This window comes from Solanum stenotomum, chromosome 3, assembly GCF_019186545.1.
Source record: "Solanum stenotomum isolate F172 chromosome 3, ASM1918654v1, whole genome shotgun sequence".
Classification (NCBI taxonomy): domain Eukaryota; kingdom Viridiplantae; phylum Streptophyta; class Magnoliopsida; order Solanales; family Solanaceae; genus Solanum; species Solanum stenotomum.
This window is the reverse complement of record NC_064284.1, coordinates 9,263,955-9,291,368: the sequence shown is the minus strand read 5'-3', so window position 1 is coordinate 9,291,368 and position 27,414 is coordinate 9,263,955. Positions and strand designations below refer to the sequence as shown.

General features: G+C 33.9%; 4 protein-coding genes across 5 annotated transcripts; 2 read left to right on the top strand and 2 right to left on the bottom strand.

The window, feature by feature from the left end:
- Positions 1-1,723: 1,723 nt before the first annotated feature.
- LOC125860467 (plasma membrane ATPase 1) lies at positions 1,724-8,754 on the top strand. Its single transcript, XM_049540430.1, has 21 exons — positions 1,724-1,974; positions 2,058-2,177; positions 2,769-2,867; positions 2,955-3,092; positions 3,228-3,362; positions 3,451-3,630; positions 3,733-3,939; positions 4,034-4,153; positions 4,261-4,380; positions 4,462-4,584; positions 4,673-4,777; positions 4,971-5,115; positions 5,690-5,854; positions 5,968-6,206; positions 6,366-6,398; positions 6,505-6,586; positions 6,847-7,007; positions 7,434-7,619; positions 7,704-7,886; positions 7,992-8,170; positions 8,399-8,754. Exons 1-21 carry the CDS (start codon positions 1,921-1,923, stop codon positions 8,493-8,495), a joined length of 2,871 nt encoding a protein of 956 aa, XP_049396387.1. The 5' UTR covers positions 1,724-1,920; the 3' UTR covers positions 8,496-8,754.
- A 2,169-nt stretch (positions 8,755-10,923) lies between these two features.
- On the top strand, positions 10,924-12,360 carry LOC125860471 (auxin response factor 11-like). The gene is made up of 3 exons (XM_049540435.1): positions 10,924-11,312; positions 11,913-12,100; positions 12,190-12,360. The coding sequence occupies exons 1-3, from the start codon at positions 10,974-10,976 to the stop codon at positions 12,257-12,259; spliced, it is 597 nt and encodes a 198-aa protein (XP_049396392.1). The 5' UTR covers positions 10,924-10,973; the 3' UTR covers positions 12,260-12,360.
- Positions 12,361-13,343: 983 nt separating this feature from the next.
- Positions 13,344-17,054, bottom strand: LOC125860469 (protein NRT1/ PTR FAMILY 2.11-like). Its single transcript, XM_049540432.1, has 4 exons — positions 16,851-17,054; positions 16,534-16,751; positions 15,888-16,447; positions 13,344-14,411 (listed from the first exon to the last, which is right to left on the bottom strand). Exons 1-4 carry the CDS (start codon positions 16,942-16,944, stop codon positions 13,508-13,510), a joined length of 1,776 nt encoding a protein of 591 aa, XP_049396389.1. The 5' UTR covers positions 16,945-17,054; the 3' UTR covers positions 13,344-13,507.
- Positions 17,055-23,455: 6,401 nt separating this feature from the next.
- LOC125860470 (protein NRT1/ PTR FAMILY 2.11-like) lies at positions 23,456-25,762 on the bottom strand. 2 transcript variants are annotated; one of them, XM_049540434.1, is made up of 5 exons: positions 25,453-25,666; positions 25,163-25,380; positions 24,838-25,079; positions 24,520-24,663; positions 23,456-24,415 (listed from the first exon to the last, which is right to left on the bottom strand). In XM_049540434.1, the coding sequence occupies exons 1-5, from the start codon at positions 25,523-25,525 to the stop codon at positions 23,509-23,511; spliced, it is 1,584 nt and encodes a 527-aa protein (XP_049396391.1). In that variant the 5' UTR covers positions 25,526-25,666; the 3' UTR covers positions 23,456-23,508. The 2 variants fall into 2 exon arrangements, with proteins under 2 accessions (XP_049396391.1, XP_049396390.1); XM_049540433.1 differs by having other exon boundaries at positions 24,520-25,079; positions 25,453-25,762.
- Between the last annotated feature and the right edge of the window lie 1,652 nt (positions 25,763-27,414).

Sequence of the window (27,414 nt, the reverse complement as noted above, 5' to 3'; positions counted from 1 at the left end):
AATAGTTTTTTATACTCCGATACACAATTTTCCTATATATATCCACTCCACCTACCACTGATCTGAAGGTAAACAAAATGTTACTATAATTGATTTCTTTGATTGTTGAATGTTGGGTCATCAGGCAACTATAACATGTCAAATCAAACAATTGTTTTCTTTTTAATTCTGGTTTCTGACACATCTAATCTCTGTTCTTTCCATTTGCCAGTAATCAGAGGACCACAATATCGTTTGCTTCTTTTAAATAAATAAATAAAATAATATGATAAATAAAGGAGGTTTTTTTTAAAAATGTATATACAATATTTATTTTTATGATAATAATAAATATCTTGTCTTGTAAATAAATAACACTTAGCGAGTGAAATTTTTGAGAACAAAAACAAGTAGAAGAAATATACAATCAAAACATTCATGATCGAAAAATATATTCAAGATTGAGAATTTAAAATGTTGATCAACACTAAAGTCGTTGTTCACCTACTATAAAAGCATAAAATTTGTATCAATATTTCATACTAGCGGCAATTTTAATATTAAATAAGAAAGACAATTTATATTTGAATTTACTTTTTATTTTCTACCAATTGGTAGGTGTGCTAATTGCAATTAGCACATTTTTTTCATTAATGAACAAAAATCTTACACAATCAACAAAAAAAATCAAATTTGGACCACCATATTTATTTCAGAATTTTGAAAAAAATATACGGATAGAGTAGAAAATAACCGGCTCCATAAGATTTAAGATGTATCTTGTTTTTTTTTTTTATTAGAAAGTAAAGATGAAAAAAATGCAAAAGAAGAAAACAAGTTCATTTAATTTTGAAATATTTGACATAATTAGTACAACTCTACTAATAAAAATATTATTTAAAACTTTAAGAAATTTAAATATTCACATGCACTTAAATCTTTGATTCGAATCTTTTTTAGTCAAATTTTATTTTTAATCATTAATTTTACATTTTGACACTTCTCGAAATTATATTTCTTCCACACTTAAAAGATGTTACACTTCATTTGATTAGCTATAGTATTTTTAAATTTATAATTTTAGCTAAAATTTGATTGCATTTTTTAAAATCAAAATAAATGTTAAATCTATAACAACTAAAGTTATATATGTTAAATTTTAACCAGATCAAATAGTGTAACAAATAAAATAAGATTAAGGAAGATCATAAAGTTTAGTGACAAATGTGGTGTTGATGCGAAACTCATAAAATTAAGGAACAAAATAGATAAATAAAAGAAGTTTTGCAATATAAATCATATTTTAAGCGGAAATAATTATTCTTTTCGTCCTAATTAATCAAATTTTAGAAGTTACACACATTTTTTTTATTGTAAAAAGGAGAAAGGACAATTATACCCATGAACTATCACAAATGGTATGCAGATACATTCGTCATACTTTTGGGACACTGGTGCCCCTGCCATAAAAAAACTAGAGCATATATGCCTTCACTCTAACGGAAGACTAAATAGGGACACGGATAAGATTGCGTGTCACGTGTCTCTATTTAGTCTTCCGTTAGAGTGAAGGATATATATGCTCTAGTTTTTGAATGACAAGGGCACCAATATATCTGCATACTATTTACGATAATTTGAATATATTTATCCTATTTCCCGTAAAAAATATGACACGAAATTTTGCAGTGGGACGTGGGAGAAATGCAAAGTATTTTTTCTCTTGTAACTGTTTACTGCTCTCCGCTACTAGTTTTGGTGACCCTTTTGTCTGTTTATAAAATCCTACTTGTTTTCTCGATAAACGAAATCTTGTTTATTGTGGGTTCTCCTCTTTTCTTCTTCTGCTTCACCTAATTTTGTTGCTTCACTGAGTCATATTTATGGTGTTTTTGATCTGAGACACTGTTGTCAAAAGGGGGAAAAACAAGTTTAAAGAAGATGGCGGAGAAGCCTGAAGTTCTGGATGCTGTCTTGAAGGAGACTGTTGATTTGGTAAGGCTTTGCAAGAATGGATTTTTCGTGCTATTTTTGTTTCTTGACAGTTTTTTCATGGTTGGGTGTGGTTATTTTTACAGGAAAATATACCGATTGAGGAGGTTTTTGAGAATCTGAGATGTACCAGAGAGGGACTTACTACTACTGCTGCTCAAGAAAGGTTGTCCATTTTTGGGTACAATAAGCTCGAGGAGAAGAAGGTGTTTTTACTTATCTTTTGCTAAATTTTACTGTAAATCTGCTACCACCCTTTCCGTTTCTTGAGTTATTTCTCCTGAATTTCTCTTCCTTGTTTCACTGGCAGCTAATGGGGTTTTTTACTTTCTTTTTCTTTTTGTTAAGTTTGTCCTTCAGTTTGAGTTAGTTTCATTAAGGCTGAAAATAGAAGTGTGTTTATGTCAATTTGTTCATTGATAGCTTTAGTTCCTTAAATAGAAATAAAAGGTTTTTGATTTACGGACTATAATAAAGGCTTACCCTGTGGACGAAGTGCTCCTACCTGGGGAATCTTAGTAGCTCACTTGATTGGCTACTTGAACTTTCATGATTCCGCACCTTGTAATATCCCCTCCCCCATTTCTGCTTCCCTTATCCCCAATTTTCGAAACAAAAAGAAGAAAAATAAGTGTTCCTACCTAGTGTGGGGTAGTGGGAGAGTGGGGCAGCGTAGAAGCTGTTTCCTGGTTCCATGCCTTGAAATCGTCCTACAGGGCACAAAAGGGGTGACTCTATCAAAGCTGAACTGTGCCTGATGTTGAAGGTACGAGTAATTCTTTGGTGGTGTATTACAGGAGAGCAAATTCTTGAAATTTTTGGGATTTATGTGGAACCCTCTCTCATGGGTTATGGAGGCTGCTGCTATCATGGCAATTGCTCTTGCAAATGGAGGAGTAAGAATCACATTCTGAATTACCATTCTATTTGATTCTTTTGCTGGTTTCTGTAAACTCAGTGCAAGAATATGTGGACTCTTCTAGGGAAAGCCACCGGACTGGCAGGATTTTGTGGGTATCATCACATTGCTCATAATCAACTCAACAATCAGTTTTATCGAGGAGAACAATGCTGGCAATGCAGCAGCTGCACTGATGGCTCGACTTGCTCCAAAAGCCAAGGTACTAGACCTTATCTTCTTCTGTTGCCATTTGACTGCAAATAGACCTTGTTGTCTCACAAACAGAAATCCATGATTATATCTTGTTAGTGTTTTGTACTGAATTGTTTGAATGTTTGCACTTGTCTTTATGGAGGTTCTTCGAGATGGAAAATGGGACGAGGAAGATGCTGCTGTTCTTGTGCCTGGGGACATAATCAGTATTAAACTGGGAGATATCATTCCAGCTGATGCTCGTCTTCTAGAGGGTGATCCACTCAAAATTGATCAGGTGATTAAATTTTATGATTACATGGAGTATCTGCATTCAATCTACCATTTTTCTGACAATGCCACTATACTTGTCTCTCAACTTACAGTCTGCTTTGACCGGTGAATCTCTTCCTGTAACAAAAGGTCCTGGAGATGGTGTTTACTCTGGCTCCACGTGTAAGCAGGGAGAGATAGAAGCTGTTGTGATTGCTACAGGGGTTCATACCTTTTTTGGGAAGGCAGCTCACCTTGTTGACAGTACAAACCAAGTGGGACACTTTCAGAAGGCAAGTAGACTCTTTACTCTGCTATTTGATGCAATGATCTGGATTAATGTATCCGACTTTTATGAAATCTTACATTACAAATTTATGTATGGCTATCGTCAGGTTTTGACTGCTATAGGGAACTTCTGCATCTGTTCAATTGCAGTAGGGATGATAATAGAGATTATTGTGATGTACCCTATCCAACATCGCAAATACCGTCCTGGGATAGACAATCTTCTGGTGCTTCTCATTGGTGGGATTCCAATTGCTATGCCAACTGTTCTCTCGGTCACGATGGCAATCGGTTCTCATCGTCTTGCTCAACAGGTTTGTTAATATTCACCAGCTCTTGAATTTTTGAGCTACTGTTCTGAGGCCCTTCTGCTATGAATGCTTATTTGATCATTTTTTAACTATACAGGGGGCCATTACGAAAAGAATGACAGCTATAGAGGAGATGGCTGGCATGGATGTTTTGTGCAGCGACAAGACGGGAACCCTAACATTGAACAAGCTGACTGTTGATAAAGCCCTCATTGAGGTGAGAGTAAAAGAGTTCAATTCAATGCGTGATTGCTCGTATTGTATACTTGTTCCACTAGTAGAACTGTGATTCTCTTTTTTTGTTTGTTCTTGTTAATTGTTCAGGTATTTGCCAAAGGAATTGATGCAGACACTGTAGTTCTAATGGCAGCTCGAGCCTCTCGAATTGAGAACCAGGATGCGATTGATACTGCTATTGTTGGGATGTTGGCTGATCCACAGGAGGTAACTTTACTGCTGTCTGACCTTATGATTAATGTGTGCACTCCAGCTGGGAGATTTCTCTAAGCGTTGCCATTAATATAGGCACGTGCTGGCATTCGTGAAATACACTTCCTTCCTTTCAATCCAACTGATAAACGAACAGCACTTACTTATCTTGATGGTGAGGGAAAAATGCATAGGGTCAGCAAAGGTGCACCCGAGCAGGTACTTTAGTTATCACACAGTGCTGCCCTCCTTTGCTGTTTTTACCTTTGTTTACATTTTCTAATCCACAGCTGCAATATTTATTCAGATTCTTAATCTTGCACACAACAAGTCAGACATAGAGCGTAGAGTTCATACAGTGATTGATAAGTTTGCTGAGCGGGGCTTGCGGTCGCTTGGTGTGGCATATCAGGTATTTTTATTTTCTTTTATCATTGCCAGATATATATAAGTTGAATGGACCAAATCCACAGCTTTGGGTTATAATGGAATGCCTGCAGTAGAGGAGACTAGTGATCAATTCTCTTTGCGTCCACCACCTATGTTTTTTGCAAACAAAAGGTTTTATCTGTTTGATTATGCATGCCTTCTAATTTTCCATGCAGGAAGTTCCAGAGGGAAGAAAGGAGAGCGCTGGGGGGCCATGGCAGTTCATTGCTCTCCTCCCTTTGTTTGATCCACCTAGGCACGACAGTGCTGAGACTATAAGGAGGGCTTTAAACCTTGGAGTAAATGTCAAAATGATCACAGGTATCATGTGGTTTCTCATACTATTAGACAGTTCCATTCAATGTGTTGAGATGTTTTCAGCAAATTGTATGCATATTGTGTTGGCAACTCATTTGACTGCTATGATTCTTACTGCCCTTCCCCTGGGTCTAGAGAGAGTGATAGAGAAAATAGTGTATAGGGTGAGACGAGAATTCTGAAAGATGGTAATGAACTCTTCTGCGAATCCTTGGTTGAACATGATTGGCAAAGTTGGATCTATGGATACTACTCTTGATTCTGCCTTGGGAGTTAAATGCTGTCCTTTTTCTTTTCTTTTTATATTATCCTATTTTGGGTGAGGAGGACAATGGGTAAGAGTTGGATTGATGGAGTAGGCACTACTCTGTCTGTGGCTGCTTGAAGTTGTCATGATCTACCTGTATCTTGCCATTTCATTTTAATTTGGACATCAACCTGTATTTTCTTATATTACTTTCCATTGTAGAAATTCTGAGATTTAAATATTTGGAAGAGGTTGTGAATCTTAGTGTATCACTTAAAAGTTTAGCGTGCTTATTTGGTGCTCAATGGTTTAGTGTTTGTACTTTTCCAGGAGATCAATTGGCAATTGGAAAAGAAACTGGGCGCCGCCTGGGAATGGGTACAAATATGTATCCTTCATCTGCTCTGTTGGGACAGACGAAGGATGAATCAATCGCTGCTTTGCCAATTGATGAACTTATAGAGAAGGCCGATGGTTTTGCTGGTGTTTTCCCTGGTATTTATTTTTTAAATGACTCTTTTGCTTATGTAGTTGTGCTCTACGTATAGAACTTTGGTTATAAAAAACAATTGGCCTTTGCTGATACCTTGTTGTGGTAATTTATATAGAGCACAAATATGAGATAGTAAAGCGCTTGCAAGCTAGGAAACATATCTGTGGTATGACTGGTGATGGAGTCAATGATGCTCCTGCTCTAAAGAAAGCTGATATTGGGATTGCTGTTGACGATGCCACTGATGCGGCTCGCAGTGCTTCTGATATTGTCCTTACTGAACCTGGTCTTAGTGTCATCATTAGTGCTGTTTTGACCAGTCGAGCAATCTTTCAAAGGATGAAAAATTACACGGTATTCTTTTTTCTTTTTTGGGGTTGTTTCAGTAGTGTAAGATAAAAAAATTACTTCAAGGGCAATTCCTTGAATTCTTAAATGAGTTTACTGTTCTTAACCTGTCGCTGAGCTATGATATGGATAACTCATCCAAATGTGTATATTTTTCATTGGCAGATATATGCTGTTTCCATCACAATCCGTATTGTGGTAAGTTATTTGCAACTGCTTTTTTCTTTTATCTTGTCTATCTAATGTTTCAGGATCAAATGCATCTTGTACTTTTTTCACCTGTTTCTTTTATTCAATGTCACAGCTTGGTTTTATGCTTCTGGCTCTGATCTGGAAGTTTGACTTTCCACCTTTCATGGTGCTTATCATTGCAATTCTTAATGATGGTTAGTCTTTTCACCAATAGAAATATATCTGATACTTGAGCATTTAAAGTCCACCATATCGACCTCTAATGGAGGATAATATTAAAGTGTAGGATAAGTTCAAAACTGAAACATTATTAGCCTAATTTTGTTGTGGTTGAGTCTTTCAATGTGTGCAGCACCTCTCTGGTTTAATACTCATGCAAGTTTCATTTTTCGTTTCTGCTCAAGTCCTTACTCAGTGTTGCTGACATCTAACCACCAAACACTGACAATATCAGGTACCATTATGACGATATCGAAGGATAGGGTCAAACCATCTCCTCTGCCTGATAGCTGGAAACTGGCTGAGATTTTTACTACTGGAGTTGTTCTTGGTGGCTACTTGGCAATGATGACGGTCATTTTCTTTTGGGCGGCATACAAAACAAATTTCTTCCCGGTGAGCCCACCTGTATATCCAATACATTAAAATTTCTGTCAAGGATGGTGTGATTGAGGCCTTCCCAATTGCTGACTGCTCCAAATTTAGTTTCCCTTTTAGTTTAAGAACGGACACATTTATATAAAACAGATGCCGATGATCTTTTTAGTATATGGAAATAGACAATATATCTCCAGTCTAATTTAACCAAGTGTATGAAGGATATATTAAAAGCAATCTGCAGACGTACAACTACACATTTACTGGCCTTTTTCATCTTACAAACAATAACATAAATCTTTGGTCTCACCTGTGCTTGTGTTCTTTTTCCTTATGATAAACAAAATCTTGTATTTGTTGTTCGGAGTATTTAGATGTTGAAGTAGGACATTAATGTTTGACTACTGTTAGTTTAATATCTAACTTAATTCGGTGAATTTCTAGCGAGTATTTGGGGTATCAACACTTGAGAAAACAGCAACTGATGATTTTAGGAAGCTCGCATCTGCGATATACCTTCAAGTAAGCACTATCAGTCAGGCCCTGATATTCGTTACAAGATCTCGAAGTTGGTCGTTTGTGGAGCGTCCTGGGTTGTTGCTAGTGTTTGCCTTTTTCGTTGCTCAACTGGTGAGCCATCTGGTGTTTTATCATTCTCTCAAAGTTTCCCTAACTTCATGGATCATCTAATATTTGGGAACTAAATATGCACAGGTTGCCACCTTGATTGCTGTTTATGCAAATTGGAGCTTTGCTGCAATTGAAGGAATTGGCTGGGGTTGGGCTGGAGTTATCTGGCTTTACAATATTGTTACCTATATCCCACTAGATTTGATCAAGTTCCTCATCCGTTATGCTCTCAGTGGGAAGGCCTGGGATCTTGTTCTTGAGCAAAGGGTATGAATTGGGAAGAACAAAGAGATACTTAAGAATCATTCCCATTCCTATATCTATTATTATCTTATTGGTAGTTGATGGTTTCTTTATTGTTTTTTCTCATAGATTGCTTTCACCCGGAAGAAGGATTTTGGAAAAGAACTGCGCGAGCTTCAATGGGCACATGCACAGAGAACCCTTCATGGGCTCCAAGTTCCAGACCCCAAAATATTTAGCGAAACTACCAATTTCAATGAGCTTAACCAGTTGGCTGAGGAAGCGAAGAGGAGAGCTGAAATTGCTAGGTTAGTCTGTCATTTGAAATGGTCTCTTTTTGTCATCAGGAGCATAATGGATCAGTTTAATTCTCATTTCCCTTGAGCGATAAATCGTAGTTGAATGTGAACTGGAAGTTGCATTTGCTGGCACTACAGATATTACCATTTTAGATAATTGCATCTGCAGTTATTGCTTAATCTTAGCTAATGCTGAATGGTATTCTAAAACCTCAAAGCTGAATTTTTCAATTGCAGGCTACGTGAGTTGCATACACTGAAAGGTCATGTTGAATCAGTGGTGAAGTTGAAGGGTCTCGACATTGAGACAATTCAGCAGTCATACACCGTTTAAAGGGACCGCCTGAAGTTGTAATCAAACTGTTGGTGTTGTGATGAGAGCGAAGACATCAAAATGCTATACTGAGTTTACCCTTGAAACAACATCTTCATAGGTAGTTAGATTAGGGGAGTAATATTTTTGAAGTTGTTATTTTGCTGTTTCCTGGAGCCTTCATATCCCATATCTCCTGTACATGTAGTGACTCAGAATGGTGAACATGAAGTTACGCTAGCACTCGTTTTCTATATTCGTAAAACCTTTTTTCTCATTATATTTTGTCGTTTCACATCTACATAATGCTGTACTTTCTCCCTTCAATTTCTTCATTTCATATAATACTACTAGTATGACAATAAGCTCTTCCACACACTTATAACTATCAATGCGTTCTGAGTAGAGCCTATTGTATAAGGCTTGCCTAGTATGATTTATTGCATCGTGGGTGAGTGGTTGTGGAAAAAAAAACATAGTTTCTTTAGCTTTTTTTTTTTTAATTGCAGTGTTAGGTTATTTCAATCTTTTGCCATTGGAAGAAAGTACCACTTTTTTTCATACTTTTATTCTATCATTACAATATGTTTAGTAATTGGTTGTGGAAAAACCACAGAGCAAAAGACACCAACTACTAGGGGTGTACATGACCGGGTTGGTTCGGGTTTTTCAAATATCAAATCAAACCATTTGTGTAAAATTTTTAAATTTATAAATCAAACCAAANGAAGACATCAAAATGCTATACTGAGTTTACCCTTGAAACAACATCTTCATAGGTAGTTAGATTAGGGGAGTAATATTTTTGAAGTTGTTATTTTGCTGTTTCCTGGAGCCTTCATATCCCATATCTCCTGTACATGTAGTGACTCAGAATGGTGAACATGAAGTTACGCTAGCACTCGTTTTCTATATTCGTAAAACCTTTTTTCTCATTATATTTTGTCGTTTCACATCTACATTATGTTGTAATTTCCCCCTTCAATTTCTTCATTTCATATAATACTACTAATATGACAATAAGCTCTTCCACACACTTATAACTATCAATGCGTTCTGAGCAGAGCCTATTGTATAAGGCTTGCCTAGTACGATTTATTACATCGTGGGTGAGTGGTTGTGGGAAAAAAAACATAGTTTCTTTAGCTTTTTTTTAAATTTAATTCCAGAGTTAGGTTATTTCAATCTTTTGCCATTGGAAGAAAGTACCACTCTTTTTCATACTTTTATACTATTATTACAATATGTTTAGTAATTGGTTGTGGAAAAACCACAGAGCAAAAGATACTAACTACTAGGGGTGTACATGACCGGGTTGGTTCGGGTTTTTCAAATATCAAACCAAATCATTTGTGTAAAATTTTTAAATTTATAAATCAAACCAAACTAATAAAATTCGGATTTTTTCCAGTTTTCAACCTCGGGTTGGTTCGGGTTTTTCAAATACCAAACCAAATCACTGTGTCGAATTTTTAAATTTATAAATCAAACTAAACTAATAAACCTCTGATTTTTTTTTTTCCAGATTTTTGGATTTTTTCGGTAAAGTTTGCATACAAACATATAATTAACTTGTGCTCCAACTATTTCTTTAGTCCAACCAAAATACAATTATCTAAGGTGTTTCTTAAGAAAATAACACAAAATATGATATGAATACTGATGACACTAAAATATTCAATAAAAAATAATAATAAAATCATCATATAAAATAAATATTGCAAAGTCATAATGAAAATGATCATAATTTAAAAGTACTGAATCATGCTAAAATAAGTTTAATAAGTATTAGTTACATTACTAAATATTTAAGGAAAATTAAAATTAGATTATGTATTTTAATTGTCTAAACCAATGTAAAACTAAAAAACAAATATTCACTATTATTGTCATTCTTAGTGTTGAATTAATTTTCTTTTTGTATTAGTATTAATTTGATTTTGATTTAAGTTTTATTATAATTATCAACATCTATGAACTATAATCTTTATTGGACAATTCTGAATTCTAAGTTTTAAACTTGAAATAATATATTAAAAGATAAAAACTATGAAATAATATAAGAAATATTTTAAAATTATATCAAAGTAAATATTTTTATGTATAAAATAAAATTTTAAAATTACATATATAATGTCAGGTTGGTTTGGTTTTGGGTTGTTTTTTTTTTTAGTTAAAAACCAAACCAATCCAAATATAGTCGGATTTTTTCTTTCAATACCAAACCACTAGTCAAGTTTTTTTTTCGATTTGACTCGATTTGCAATTTGGTTCGATTTTCAGTTGGGTTTTATACACCCCTACTAACTACTGCATCAGAGTCCTTAAAAAAAAAAACTGAATAGCCAACTGGCGTTCATCCATCCTACCATTTAGAAAGAAAAAAAAAGGGTGGTCAATTCATTTGTCATTTTTAATTCGAGAGTTGAGAGATGTAATTTTTGGAGAAATCTTCTCCAACAATTTATTTAAGGGAAAAACTGAAAGGACGAGTTATGTATGGATAAAATAATGGAAGAAGAGGATTCTTTTCATTCAAATACTGATGCAATAATCTACCCGACTTCTGATGTTTCACAAAGCTTGTTGTCAGATCCCAACATTGCCTCGTCGCCTTCGACGAGTTCAGACGACCAACAGCAGCAGCCGCACCAGTGGGCGGCAGCTGCTGTAGGTTGTAGTAATGATGATTTGAGTGTGTCTGTATCTGTATCTGTATCAAGTGCATGTTCCAGGATTAGTTATAAACAAATTGACAAGGACCAGATTAATGTTTCAAAAGCAAAGGAACGAGTCCAATTACCCAACGACTTCACTTCTTCAAGAAGTCGCATTAAGGTACACAAAATGGTTTTATGTTAGTTATACTCTCTCTTTAAGGTGCACAAAATGTCTTTAGTTTGTTTGACTAAAGTGTAAAGCCAGATTGAATTATATTTTGAACATTTAAAACTTACACGAATAGTTGCAATTCTTCTTATGTGTATATGATGATTTTTTTGTTTGTTGGAAATTGACATTGTTTAAATCTTGAAACGCCACATAAATTGAGTCAGAGGGAATACTTGTTTATGACATAGGATTTGAGACCTCAATTTCAAGTTTTGATTTGAAATTAATTAGCATTTGTTTATGAAATTTTCATCTTCAATTTCATTTCAAATCTCAATTTTTTCAAAAAAGTAGAACTTCAAATGAAAAACTTGACTCATAAGTGTAAAGATCCATTATTCTAAATTTTACAAAAATGATTCATGCTCGAATAAAAAGATTGTCCATACAAGGTGAAGTGATTATATTAATAATAGTTGGTTAGAAATAATGTAACATATAATTACAAATATTTATTTATAAAAGAGAATATAAAGATATACGATTTATTAACGCGGTACTTTAAGATATTGAGCTTACTTACCATACAATGATTATGTGAATTAGGTGCATATGCAAGGGGTTGCTGTTGGACGATCGGTTGACTTGACTGTATTAAGAGGTTATGATGAACTTATCAGTGTAGTTGAAGAGATATTTGATATCAAGGGAGAACTTAGCCCTCGAATCAAATGGCAACTGGTGTACAGGGATGATGAGGGTGACATGATGCTTGTGGGGGATTACCCGTGGCCGTTAGTCTATTTGCTTTTTTAATGACTCAAACTTATAATCTTAGAATTGAAAACGAGGTAACTTACCATTTAATTTCTTCTTATTGCAGGGAGTTTTGTGAGATGGTGAGGAAGTTATATATATATTCGAGTGAAGAAGTGAAGAAGAAATATTCTTGACGCAAGTAATAAGTTTCGTAATTGAAAAAAAATATATAGTACTAACAAGTTGTACAATATTAAATTCCAAAGTACAATTAATGTATGGTACATTCTCTAGAGTTTCTAAGGATTATTATTTCAAAAAGTCATTTAATTTTATTTAAAAAAAAATAAAAGTCACTCAACTATGGACAATTATTTAAGAAAATCATTCAACAAATGTTAATTATCTTAAAAAGTAACTCAATTTTATTTTTGTAAATAAAAAAAATCGCTCAATTATTGTCATTTCACTTACAAAGTCACTCAGCGCCCAATTCAAGCGATATTTTTGGCTGATACTACTGAAGTGGAAATTTTTTCAAGCCAGAGTATTAAAAATAAAAGGCTATTTGTTTTAATTAATTAATCATCATAATGATTCTCCTTTTATTTTACCAGAATGAATCCCTTCTTTTTTTCCTTAAAAAACTTTCACGTCAACAATATAAATTGGAAATATCATCAAGATAATTGGTTGAGTGATTTTGTAGATGAAATGATAATATATAGTTGATCGACTTTACAGGTGAAAGAAATAACAATAGCTGATTGACTTTTCTCTTACAAATCAAAGTTGTTTGACGAGATAACTATCATTATTTGAATGACTTTTGTGTTAGAAACTAAAATTGATCAACTTTTTGAAATAAAAGTTATAAGTTGAGTAACCATCTAAGAAATTAGTTTATATCATCTTGTCTTTTCTTACATATTGGCTCATAGATTAGATAGCTCTTTCTTGAGTTTGATTCATTTGTATTTTAATTTTCAAGGGCTCAAAGTTTAATCTTGAATGTGAGTTTGATATATTCATCACATCAATTTGTAGCCATGAAGAAAACAATTCTTGATCTTGAATACTTGAAATGTGTATAAACATATGCTTAAATATGACTTGTAAAGAATAATAAGTGCTTACAGTAAACTAAACTTTTATCATTAGAAGGTGAAACAAAAAGTGAGTACTTTGAGAAATTATTTCATAAATAATATATCAGTTGGAGAATTCCAAATGAGTTATGGCTAAAAAGCTGCTGCTAATACTATTAATATGACTTTGATAGTCGATACACTTCATCTTCCCATTTAAGGAGGGAGCGCGAATTTCAGGCTATTTCGTTTTAACTTTCCTATTACAACTTCTTTCAACCCAAATGTGAAATGGCTGCTAAAAATTGGTATAAGATACTATTCGATCATTTGGTTTAATCCTTAATATAAATGTCAAACAAAGTGTTTCTCGACGTTTTTCCTTTCCATTTCCAATTCTACGGAGCTGGTGTCACCACTTCCCTTGTACTTGTACCACCTAGCACATATTATGAAATAGACAACATTCATGATTCCCAGCGCTGTAATCAAGAAATAGAAGTAATCCAATTTCCCCTTGTTAAGGTCTTCCGGTAGCCAATTGCCTGTTTTCGCCTTTCCTGTTGTGTTGTGTACAATATAGATCAATAAACTGTTCAAGTAACTTGAAGCAGCCATTCCCAAGAAGAGGAAAGACCCTGCTATGCTTCTCATATTTTCCGGGAACTGTTTGTAGTAGAACTCCACTTGTCCAATTGCGCAAAATGCCTCTGCAAGTCCTGCTAAGGATAACTGAGGAACCAACCATAAAGCTGACATGGAAGAAACTAATCCTCTTTCTGAATGTAGCCCTAATGCTGGATTTGTGAAAACTAGGTTTCTCCTTCGTTTCTCGATGAATGCAGATACGAGGGATGATAGAACAGTGAGGAATATGCCAAATCCCATTCTTTGAAGGATCGTTATGCCACCTTCTTTTCCAGTGATTCTTCGGAGTAATGGCACGACTATACGGTCATATATGGGTATCCAGAGAGTGAGACTTAACATGGAGAAAATAGTGTAAGTTGCTGCTGGAATTTGGAAGTTGCTGGTGCCAAGATGTCTGTTTGATTGAAGAGCTTGGTAGACAACAAATTGTTGCTGCTCAACTATTGCAACATGATATATAATTGCTGCAGCCCAAATAGGAATTACTCTTATAACACATTTAGCTTCTTGCACTTGCTGCACACTGCATAGGTTCCATGGATTTACTACTGATCCATCTGACTTGATTTGGTCTTCTGGTGTTACTATTGCAGCCTTGTCAAGAAACCTTGTATCATAGTTTATTTAAACAGTTAGGTATTGAATATATCAGAATGTTTTTTAATCCTTAGATCTTAAACATGTCATGTGTAAAGAGACTTATTCTTTGAAACAAACTAAACAAGAAAGTAAAACAAACAAATTGAAATACGGAGAGTAATAGACAAAGAAAAAATGACTATATCTACTATTAATGATTAAATTAGGTCAGCTAATATGGCTTTTCTATATAGCATATGACATGTGCTTTACCATTAAGACATTGACCAATATCATGAAATATCTTTTAGGCTAAGGTCATTTTTCTCTTTCTAATCTGACACCTGTGAATACAAGGGCCTACCATGTGATGCACATATTGGTTTAAATGATAGTGAGAACCACTACCTTATGTGAAGAGTGGATAGTTGAAAATTGGCACCAACACTACACCATGTTTTTCACACTAAGTCAGCTAAAATGGAGATGACAAAGATAAGGTAAGCACAAAATTCTCCATATTTGGCTAGAAAAGGTTCATTCCTTCTAATTTGGTAGCATTCACAATGTGGTTTTAGAGCTTCATAAAAATCGTGTGTAGGAGGAGAATTTGTGAGACACAGGTGTTACGTTAATACTTGTGTGCACCTCTTTGTATTCCGAGTGAATTGTGTGAGGTTATTTCTTTCGAGATTTTGTACTGTCACATTTATGTAGTAAATTGTGGACATTGGTTCGATTGACCGAACCACATTAAATGTTTGTCTCTTTTGGTATATTTCTCGTTTGTTTTCTTACTCATGATCTTTCAAGGTTTGTTTGTTAGCTTCTGGATGACACCTAATTATTTCGGTCTTAACAAAATGATCCAAGGTCATTTCAGGGAACTACAGGTTAAACAATTTATACTATTTCACTTCCAAAAAAGGGAGGAGATTAAAATAATTCTGTATATAAAAAAGTTGTGGTTTGAGTGACAATTGATTCTGGTAAGTCATGTAAAATGAAACATGAAACTAACTAAAGAAAACAGGTATAATAAAATGCTGACAATTCATGCTTTTTTTAATTCCATCCTTGTTAACATGCTGACAAGCAGGTATAATAGTTGCCATATTTAATTTTCAGGCCAAGATCACAGTTTTAAAGTTGATTGTCATATCTAGGAAAAGCTTAACTGCACTAATATAAATAATAAATCAAGTTACAGTGTAGGTATAATTTAGCTGGTTTGACAGGTATGTAAACCAAATCCATAAATTAAGTATTACTAATTAATTAATGGAGTCATATAGCAGACACTATGAAGATTAGTTATATCTAATGAACAAGCAATATGCGTAGTACTAACATGTGCGCGGCTGAATATTCAAGAACATACTTCATGAGGAATGACAGTTACTCTGTGTCAATCCAATGAGCATGCAAGAGATTGAATCAAATTAACTATTAATAAAAACAATAGTAGTACTAAACTTTGCATAGATTTGATCATTTTTGTTACCTGAATTGATGAGTGTAAGGAAGCTTGGAATTGATGGACTTGAGAGGAGTGTAATTGAAGAGTGATTTCCAAGGTTGGTCTGGTAATTTTAGCCTTCTTTTCTTGATAGAAACAACCAGGACCTGTGCTATACTTGTCAAGGGACTTCCCTCTGGTTTCACTTTGACATAAATTTTAGTGCCACCAAAGAAGAGGAAACACGAAATCAACATGAAGATTGCAGGAATGGCTAATCCGATGGACCAGCTTATGTCCGATTGTACATAAACCACGAGTGTCACAGACACCATTTGTGCAAATGTTAAGGTGAAAAAGTACCAATTAAAAAAACTATTGATACCCCTTTTACCAGACTCTGTATTGGGATTGAATTGGTCTGCCCCAAAAGCTAAATTACATGGCCTAATTCCAGCTGCTCCTATAATCAGTAGCCCGAATCCACTCAACAAGAACGCCATTTGCCATCCTGTTGGTCCTATACATTGGCTGATATCTTTGGATTCACAGTGAGGAGGATGCAATTTCTTGAATACTGCTGTTAATGCTATCACAAACAACCCCTACAAACAAGAAACAACTAAATCAGTTTTTCAAGATTAATTTTCTTTCACTTGACCAACCTTTCAAGAATTGTTATAATTAGTACCAGAAATGAAGTAATGGATGAAAATCCCAATGTTTTGTAACGACCAAAGTAAGTATCCGATAAGAAAGCTCCAAGCAAAGTGGCGAAATTTGTGGTTCCATTGAAAACATTGATCAAAGTAACAGCTGAGATATGCTTCAAGTTGAAAACTGATGTGAGGTATATCAACAAGTTGGACAGTGTCCCAATTGCTCCAAGTTTCTCAAAGGTTTCATTTCCTATAAACAACATATGAAGCAACTCATGATGCCAATTGTTTAACTTAGTAATAACCTTTTTAAATCAGCAAGATAGCTAGAAACAAGGAAAATGCTTACCAATGATAAATGGCATGGCTTTCACTCCTCTGTAGTTAATTTCAGGCTCTTTCTCACTATCATCGTCTCTAAAACTTGCTGTTTTCTTTTCCATGGCTTCTATCCTATTTTTAACTCTCTCCTTGCTGCTTTATATACTCCTCGGGAAGCTAAAATGGAGCATAAAGTAGCAGCAGGTACAGATAAATAAAAAGTGGTTCTTTTTAACCAACCGCAATCCTACTTTATTTCTGCTACTTTTCCTCAGATCTAGCTCTAAAGGCACTTACTTTGTCATACGTTATACTCTCTTCATCTCAAAATAAGTGTGATCTTAGTAAAAATCACATTCATTAAAAAATCATTAATACAATGTGTAGTTTACTATACCTTATTTAATAAACATCTCTTCAAAAATTGAACACGATTAAGAAGATGAAGTATAACGGTACTATACTTGGAAAAACATACAACTTTTTGTGTCTTGAATTACTAAAATAAACACTTATTTGGAGATAATTTGATTTTGCCAAGGTGACGCTTATTTTGAGACGGAAATAATATTTTTTTATAGACATAAGGGTGAATCTTGTGGGTTTATACATATAATACTATAAATTCTAATCAAACACCAACTATTTTAACTTGTACTAATGATGGATGTAAAGTTTAAATTAAAGTAATTCAAAGACGTGTAGTCAACCCGTGCTCAAAGATTTCTCTAAAGTTAATGAAAGAAGTGGGGACGATGCTGATAGACACACCCTTTATTGAAGGATGTCAACTTGATATATACTAACATATACAAAGATATTGCTACACAAATTTTATCTTTTTTGTATGTGGATGGATTATATTTTATTTAAAACCAAATTTTATACTTCCCTAGATCGATACCACTTAAGTTGAATAGTGATGGTAAATCAGAGAGTTAATCTTAAAAACATATTAAACTATTGTTTTTTTTTCTAAATTTTACAATTTAACTATCAATTATTTTCTTTTTCTACTTAAATTGTCACGTAGTTACGTGAGGAAATCAAATGCTATTTGTTAACTTTCTTTCTCCATTTAATCCGTGTCAAAGACGTCAGTGATACAAATATCTCCACCATCATCTTATAAATGATTGGCAGCTCCACTTATACCAATAAAGTCCACAATGTGGTCTCCAGTGAACATCTAAATCAGACTAGGGACACACAAAATGCCCAGACTGGAAATCACTTTGGTTGTCGTTTTGCGTTTGGTTAGTAGATAAAATTATCCCATAAAATTTGCATTGTATTTGATCGAAAGTATAAATTTAATTGTTGTATAAGTTTAATTCCAAACTTAATTCTAAAATATTTACTGGATGTGTTGTTGTTGATGAATCCTAGAATATTAACTTTATCTTTCTGTATTAAACGAAGGATATGTTCAGTAGGAAACAAAATATTTTCAAAAAAATAAGTGAGTTTATAATTAATTCACCAACTCATGCAGCTAGCACAGATAAGGTTGCATCTTTGTGTTTTATTCTTTTGGACAAGTTCTGTTAAAGAATGACAAAAGTCTCACATTGGTGGTTAATGAGATGTGTTGATTCCTTATAAGAATTGAGCAATCCTCCTAGCTTTGAGCTAACTTTTGGGGTGTGAGTTAGGCCAAACACCTTATTTAACATGGTATCAGAGGCACCAGATGCTAAGCACTGGGCGTGAGGTAGGGTGTCAAAGAACGACAAAAGTCCCACATTTGTGGTTAATGAGATGGATTGACTCCTTATAAGACTTTGGCAATCCTTCTCCATTTGAGCCAACTTTTCAAGTGTGAGTTAGGCCTAAGACCTAATTTCACAAGTTTTGGATCCCATGTCTATAGCGGGTTCACGAAGGACCTCCAGTGATTAACTGAGGAAAGTGGGGATGATGTCAAGTCCTCATGGCCCTATGGGCTGGCCACACATGCTACAATAACACTGGGATGATGTCAAGTCCGCATGACCCTATGGGCTGGGCTACATACACTGGGATGATGTCAAGTCCGCATGACCCTATGGGCTGGGCTACATACACACATGCTACAATAACAGTGGGGATGATGTCAAGTCTGCATGACCCTATGGGCTGTACCACACATGTGCTATAATAACAGTGGGGCTGATGTCAAGTCTACATGACCCTATGGGCTGTGCCACACATTTGTTGCAATAACAGTTGGGCTGATGTCAAGTCTGCATGGCCCTATGGGCTGGGCCACACATGTGCTACAATAACAATGGGCATAGGGCCATGCGGCCACACATGTGCTACAATAACAGTGGGGATGATGTCAAGTCCTCATGGCCCTATGGGCTGGGCCACACACGTGCCACAATAACAGTGGAGATGATGTCAAGCCTGCATGGTCCTTTGGGGTGCGCCACACGCGTGCTACAATAACAATTATAGTGGGAAGCAAGGTTGTAATGCGACAGATTTATTTGAAAGTAACTCCCCAACAAATAAAGAAATCGGTCTCAACCAGCCGGCCCGGACTCCTTCTCCCATATGATATTTCCATTACAATTATAGCCTCTAATATTTTCATTACAGTTATAGTCTCTAAATAGATAACGAATTACGGATAATTTTCTCCTTCGTCCATAATATCCTTCTTTAGCTCCGTGTAAGTTCGTAGGTTGATGCAGTTTTGTCTTTTCATAATGTTTAAGAATTTAACTTATACCAATTGATAAGGTGAAATATTTCTTAAACGGTTAGTGTATTTTTAATCAATTATAGCAAGTCAGTATTACAATATTCTTAGGTTACCAAAAAACTCAAAATAGTCCTTTTATCTTTGGTTTAAGATTCAAAGTCATCCTTGAAATTTCATATGGAGCACTAATAATCCCTCGTGTTTGCAATATTGATGCACTTTTGGTCCTTCCTAAAGTTTTTGCCTATTTTTTAACATTGATTTTATTCACAATTTTATTTATAGAATGTTTAATCATCTTTTTAAATATATTTAGCATTAATAATAACTCCATGTGAGAGAATGTGAGAAGAAGAACACCTTGTTCTGTTCCGTAGAAATATTATTGCAGCTAAATTCAAGAGGTTTATCACGTTGATTTTATGTGCAATAGTTCAAAATTTTATTTTCTTACAGCGTCATATGTAAAGGTATACTTAGTTTAGTTGCAATAGTATTTCCACTGAACAGAACTAGGTGCTCTTCTTCTCACATGGAATTATTATTTCTATTAAGTATATAAAAAGATGATTGAACATTCCATATATAAAATGTGGACAAAATCAACATTAAAAAATAGGGAAAAAATTGTGAAAGGAGCAAAACTGCACAAATATTGCAAACATGAGGGACTATTAGTGTTTCATGTGAAAACTCAAGAATAACTTTAAATCTTAACCCATAAATAAGAGACTATTTTGGGTTTTTTCTCTAACAAGTTGTTATAAGTCATCTCAAACCTGATAATGTAAATGATTGTACAACGTCCACCTTAGAAGTTAAACTAAGTTTGCTTATGATATTTTACTTATTTTCTTAAATGGTAAAGAATTTTAGAGATTATAATATCTTAAGTTGTGTATATATGTAATTTTTTTTAAAATGGTCCCATAAAATTTATATTGTAAATAGTTAAAAGTACAATATAAATCTAATTTCAAACTTAATTCTAAAATATTTACTAAATATGTTATTTTTATTATCGATATTACTGAATTCTAGAATATTCACATTATCTTGCGTATCAAACTAAGAATATGTTCAGTAGGAAAGAAAATAGGAGTTTAATTCTTAGTTCAACTCATGCAGCACACATAAGGTTGCGTCTTAGTTCTTTTTTCTTCTGGACAAGTTCTGGATCTATGTCCATAGCGGATTATTTCTTTTTTAGGTCTGTGTAAGTTTGTAGGTCGATGCAATTTTGTCTTTTCATAACATTTAAGGATTTAACTTATATCAATTGATAGTGTGAAATATTTCTTATAAATGGTTAGTGTATTTTTCATCGATTATAGCAAGTCATTATAACAACATTTTTTAGGTTACCAAATTTAAATTAATAGGTTGTTATATAGGTCAGCGTCCATCCACCTTAGAAGTTGAACTAAGTTTGATTATGATATTTTACTTCTTTTCTTAAGAGGTTTATACTGCCAAAATTCACTTTAATTTTTTCACAAAATATTTGTTTGAGTAATTTAAGTATGGATATTTACGTACAGACACAACCAACTGCATGTGGGGTATAGTTTATATGATACTAACTGATTTAATACAATAATACATTTGTCTCAACAAACAAATCATTTGAATATTCTTTAGAAAAGTACATAGAAGTTCCATTATCCAATTTATTAAATACAGTTCATTAAGGAGTAGTATTAGTCAACTAATTTGAAAATTTGCAAGTAGCACTTTTGATATTTCAAGTAGCATTGGGTTCTCTTATTTCTTCATTTAAGGTTGTGGTCCCAAATTGGTAACAGTACTTTATTGCTCTTGTATTCATGTTTAAAATGTTATTTTCTGTTGAGCTTTGTCTGGAATCGTTCTAAAAAGAATCTTTAGTCAAATAGTCGGTCAGATTTACCAATCATGTTTAGTTTAAGTGATTAAATAATAATTATTTAATTATTTTTTTATTGTTATTTAGGTTAATTCTTTCTCATACATAAAATGATGAAGAATAGCAAAAGGGCTCCCCTAATTAATTAAACCTACTACGTAATTATTTAAATTTGGAACACAAATCTCAGAAAAATAATGATGAAAGATGACTAGCTTAACTATTGGGCCTGGGTTCTTCGGACCTTGGGTCATTGGGCCCTAGCTTCTGTATTTGGTCATACATGCGTCATGGTGAGATAAGGTCATTCACACTAATGCTCCTATTTTGGGTGATTTTTAATTGGGAAAAGGGACAAAAATACCCTTGAACTATCGTAAATGATATACAGATACACTCCGTTATACTTTTGGGGTATTGTGCCGCTATTGTCCAAAAACTAGAGCATATATACACTGTATACTAACGGAGATATATTTGTCATAATCTTATCCACCGACCCGACATTTATTAAATATCAGATTGACGGATAAGATTGTGCCACATGTCCCTGTTTAGTTTTTCATTTTTGGACGACAGGGGCACCAATGTCCCAAAAGTATGACGGAGGGTATCTGCATACCATTTAAGATAGTTCGGGGGTATATTTATCTTTTTTCCCTTTTTAATTTTTGTCTTTCAAATTTGTGATTTTAATTTTTTTTCCTTCAAATTTTAAATAATAAAAAAGTGATCAAAAACATCCTTAACAACAAATAAACAAAAACAAAATCATAAGATATTAATTTATATTTTGGTATTATAATATAACACAAGGTATGTTTTACAACACATAACAAGTTAATGAAATATGCCGGCAATTGGCATAAGTGCAGTTCAGAAAATCCACAAGTTACGACGCATAACTTAGGTTCTACAAAACTTATGATGATAAAGGCATAAGTTCAATTTCACAACCCACAAAGTAATGTCGTAGTAGGCATAACTTATTCTACAGAATTTACGTTGAATAAGATAAATTTTCTAAATTTATGCTGAGTGAATTAGATATTACATTACTTGTGTCATATAATTTAATCGGTATTAAACTTACATCGAACAAAATAAAAAAATTCTAAAACTTATGTCTAGCGAAATAAATGAGGGTACTTTTAGCTCATAATTTTTTATTATTATTAATTTTGCAGTGGGGACTAAATTAAGATCATTCTGAAATAGGGGGTAATTCGTGCAAAAACCTCTTTAAGCTTTTATTATTAATTTCTTAATTCGCAAGACCCAGATATCTTTTTTCCACGAGAAAAAAGGAACTTGATATTTATAGAGAAACAAGTCGAACTTTTCTCCTTCAGGAAAAAAAAATGAGCTGTTTTTTGTTTTTTAACAATATTGTTCCTTGTTTTTTCGCTATTAGTTGATTACAAATATTTCGGAATTAATTTTTCTAATTATGGCATAATTGGAATAATAATATACAGTTTGATCTAATGCTAATTGCTAATATCAATTTTATTTTGAATGTTCATAAAAAAGAAAATAAGTTCACATGAAAGTAAAATATGATTATATACTTCTGATCATGATTTACAGCATCGTGTTACTTAATGTTATTACAAAATTTATACGCTTTTACTTAACACATTCTACATTATGAAAACATTATTTTATATCAAACAACGACCAAATATTTAAAGTGAAGCAGTCACATCACCAACAAGTATATTATTTATCTATTATTTTATGCGAGAGTTGATACCCATACAATTCCATAAATAACCCCAATAGACAAATTAACTAATATGTAAATACCATACTTATCACCTTCATCTATAATCAGATGGTTTGAGTTCGAGTCTTATTATAAAGTCGCCTATGTTAGAGCGTTTTACCCTAATATCAGACTTCTTGACATGAATCCATAATTTAATCAAATCCAATATAAGTATCGAAAATCAAATGAAAATCATTGGAAAAAAAAAACTAGTTTGATCATTAAGTATTGCCGATTGTAGTCTCATGAGTGCGATTTTGTGTCACAATCAAATATACATTACCATGGCTGAATTTATATGTATTTTTATTAAGAAGAAGAGAATAGAAAATGTTGAATCAAACTAGAGGTTTTGTGGGTTGTAATTTATCCATGGAGACTTCAAGATTTTGATCATTTTGTGTTCCTTTGTACTTGTACCATTTGGCACATATTAGAAAGTAGCCAAAATCTAAAACCTCCAATGCAGCAACCAAGTAGTAAAAATAATCTAATCTCCCCTTGTTTAGATCCTCTGCTAACCAATTCTCTGTATCTGATATTCTTGTTGTCTTGTGAACTATTGTTATCAACAAGCTACTCATGTAATTAGCCAATGCAAATCCACAAAACAAGAATGAACCTGCAAAGCTCCTCATGTTTTCCGGGAATTGCTTGTAGAAAAACTCAACTTGTGCTATGATAGTGAATGCTTCAGAAAGCCCTGCAAGAGCTAGTTGAGGTATCAACCAATTAGCAGACATGGCTGAAATTCCGCCTCGTCTTGGTTCAATGCCTAGTGTTGGATGCCTAAGTGCTATGTCCCTTCGTCGAGTTTCCACTACAGCTGATACTAGCATTGTGAGAACTGCAATTACTAATCCGATCCCCATTTTTTGGAGGACGGTTATGCCAGCTTCTTTCTTGGTGATTTTTCGGAGAAATGGAACGATTATTCTGTCATAGATAGGTATCCAAATAGACAAACTCAACATGGAGAAGACCGAGTATGATGCTGCTGGAATCTTGAACTTACTAGCACTGTAAAGGCTCCTGTCGCTTTGCAGCGTTTGAAAGACTACATAAGTTTGCATTTGGACTAGAAAAACGTAGTATATCAAACCTGCTGTCCATATTGGAAATACTCTTACAACACATTTCACTTCTTCCACTTGTTGGATGCTGCAAAGTCTCCATGGATCGACTGCTGATCCATCTTCGTTTGTTTTGTCTGCGGGGCTTAAAATAGACGCTTTATTCAGGAACCTGCAGAACCATAATTCTATCTTCTATTAGTCTTAGCTCCACAAAAAAAAATACGAAAAAAAAAAGGTCAAATGATTGTAGACTAGAGGATCATTCATTATTACCTAAATTGATCAGTGTAAGGAAGTTCAGAGTTGATACTCTTGCTGGAAACATGATTGAACAAGGTATTCTGTGGTTGTTCTGGTAACTTTAAGCGCCTTTTCTGTATTGCAGCTACGAGCACTTGCACCATACTTGTCAAGGGACTACCCTCGGGTAAAATATGGACATAAATTTTGGTACCAACGAAGAAGAAAACGCATGACAAGAACATTAGAAATGTTGGAATAGCCAATCCTATAGCCCAACTCACACTCGACTGAATGTAGACGATGACAGTCAATGATATCATCATGGCAAAAGTGAAAGTGAAGTAGTACCAATTAAAGAAGCTGTTAATTCCCCTTCTTCCTGATTCGGTATTGGGATCGAATTGATCTGCCCCAAAAGCTAAATTGCATGGCCTAATACCACTAGCACCTACTACTAGAAAACCAAATCCACATAGTAAGAAAGCTAATTGTCCTGTTGTTGGTTCAAGGCAAATGCTATTTTCTGCAGTTCCACAATGAAGAGGATGCAGTTTCGAGATTGCAGCTGTCAGCGTCAAAAACAACATCCCCTGTTTACACACAAAAAAAATTCAAATTTTTACCATGAATTGCAACATATAATGTAAGCATGTTAAGTTTTTTCTTTTTGTACCGTGAAAGAAGATATAGAAGCGATTCCCAATGTCTTGTATCGACCTAAATAAGTGTCACATAAGAACGCTCCAAGCAGAGTACCAAAATTGCAAGTACCATTGAAGACATTAACAAGGTTAGTAGCATTAATTGACTTCATATGGAATACAGTGGTTAAGTAAACCAGGAGATTCGATGAGGTTCCAAGCGTCCCCAGTTTCTCAAAGGTTTCATTTCCTGCAAGTCAAATTCTAATAAGAGGCCTAAACAAAACGTGAGTAGTACAACTTGAAATCGGAATCTATTTACCTATAATGAAAGGCATGGCCTTAATTCCTCCATACTTGGGTTTCTCTTTTGCATGTACCTTATCCACTTCCATAGCTTCTCGTGGTGAAGTCTATAAGATTGATCCGATTTTTTTTAAAAAAAAATTCAGCTCTTCTAACTATAGTTTTAGTTAGGCAAAGCTGAGAATAATGTATGAGAGGACAATTGATTTTCTTAGTTTGTTACTAGAGCTGAAGATAATGAGGAAGGTCATTTATAGGGAATTGGCTATATGTCAAGTTGAAGTAGTTTCTCAAAAAATTTGATCTCTATTATTATTGGAGGACTATTATCGACATCATACTTTTTTTTTTTTGGCTTTGTCTAAGCCGCATTTTGTACCGTGTGCAATATTTCACATTTTTGGTTTGTAGGCAAATTATTCTAATTTTTTCACGTTCGATTAACTAAATATTTAAAACAATATTTTTCTTTAATTCGTTAAAAATGACTTTTGACTCTTAATATACGCCTTAATTCTTGGCATCTTACGGAGCCTGTAACACCTGATTTCTGCTCTTTCAAATCTTCATCCACAGATTTTGCTCCTGTCCAACATATAACCTATGAGTTTTCATGTTTTCTAAAACAAATTATGATATACTACATAAATTGTCCTAATACAGACTTCTTTTACAACTATATATTGCTTAATGGTTTTGTAGCACCTCCATGTAGGTTGAGCGTGCTAATACATGAGTAGACGTGGCATTTGCGCTTAGAAGTAACGAGTCCGGAGCATAAAGGGTAAGTTTTTTAGGCAACAAAAAAATGGAAGGCGCATGGGCTCCCACGCCTTCCTCCTGAGTAGGGGCCTCCCCCTCACTGCCCCCACTCATATCCTTCCCCTCAACACCCACTGTTAACATTTATTCCACTCCACATGCTATTCCGTACTAGGGACGAACTATAACATAGAGTTTTTTTAAAAAAAATATAGAATCCTTACATGTACAACAACACAGTACTATATTCATACAGAATTACAACCACAAACTTGATCTGCCTTTGTGGTGACTTTGATACTAATTGTATGAGTAAGTACTACTATATTAGAGGGAAAAGAAGGGGCCGAGTCAACTTGAGACTAGCTGGATAAACCTCCTCAGTAAAAAAAAATATTATTTATAAATGGTTAAAATTATTTTTCATATATATATGATAGATGTTGAAGCCCTTTAAGCTAGTTAATTAGTGTATTTACTTTTTCATATTTTGAAACCCTTTTGATGAAAATTCTAGCTCCGTCAATGAGGAAAAACTAAAATTTATGTGACTATATGTGTTTGCTATTAATGTCTACGTCTTTGTAATCCCTTGGATTACTTTTACTTGTTCAGTTTAGAAAATCAAGACATAATTTATTACTTAATTTTTTTAATTTATCCTTATTATTAACTATAGTCATTTCTGAATGTACTTCTCAAAACACTGCCCTTTATTATATTTAACCATTGATATAATAAAATTATTCTTTTATTTATTATTTCTTAAGAATGTGTCATGTCAAAAGTAAACGAGTAAAAATAGACAGATATAAAATAGTATCGCGTTGGTTGTTTTAAAGGTTGATCAGTATTTAACTCTAGCGTAAGTCATGAAATTAGATACGATGTGAATAGGGCCAAGAATAATAAATATGTGGCTGTGATATCTATTTGATAGGGTTGGGATAACTTTGTCGCAGCTTCTGCTGATCTTTATCATAAGAAATGGATCTTGCTCAAGTTCATACAAGAAAATTAAATAGCCCTTGTCGATATCGGACTCCAACCAGTGACGGATCCAGAATTTAGAGTTCGTGGGCCAAATAGATTTATTGATTAAATTAATTTTATATTTGATTAAATTATTTGTCTTTCAATATCTATCATAAATCAATCAATAAAACATAAATAATAAGATATTACAAATCCTCAGTCCACACTAAAAGCATGAAGT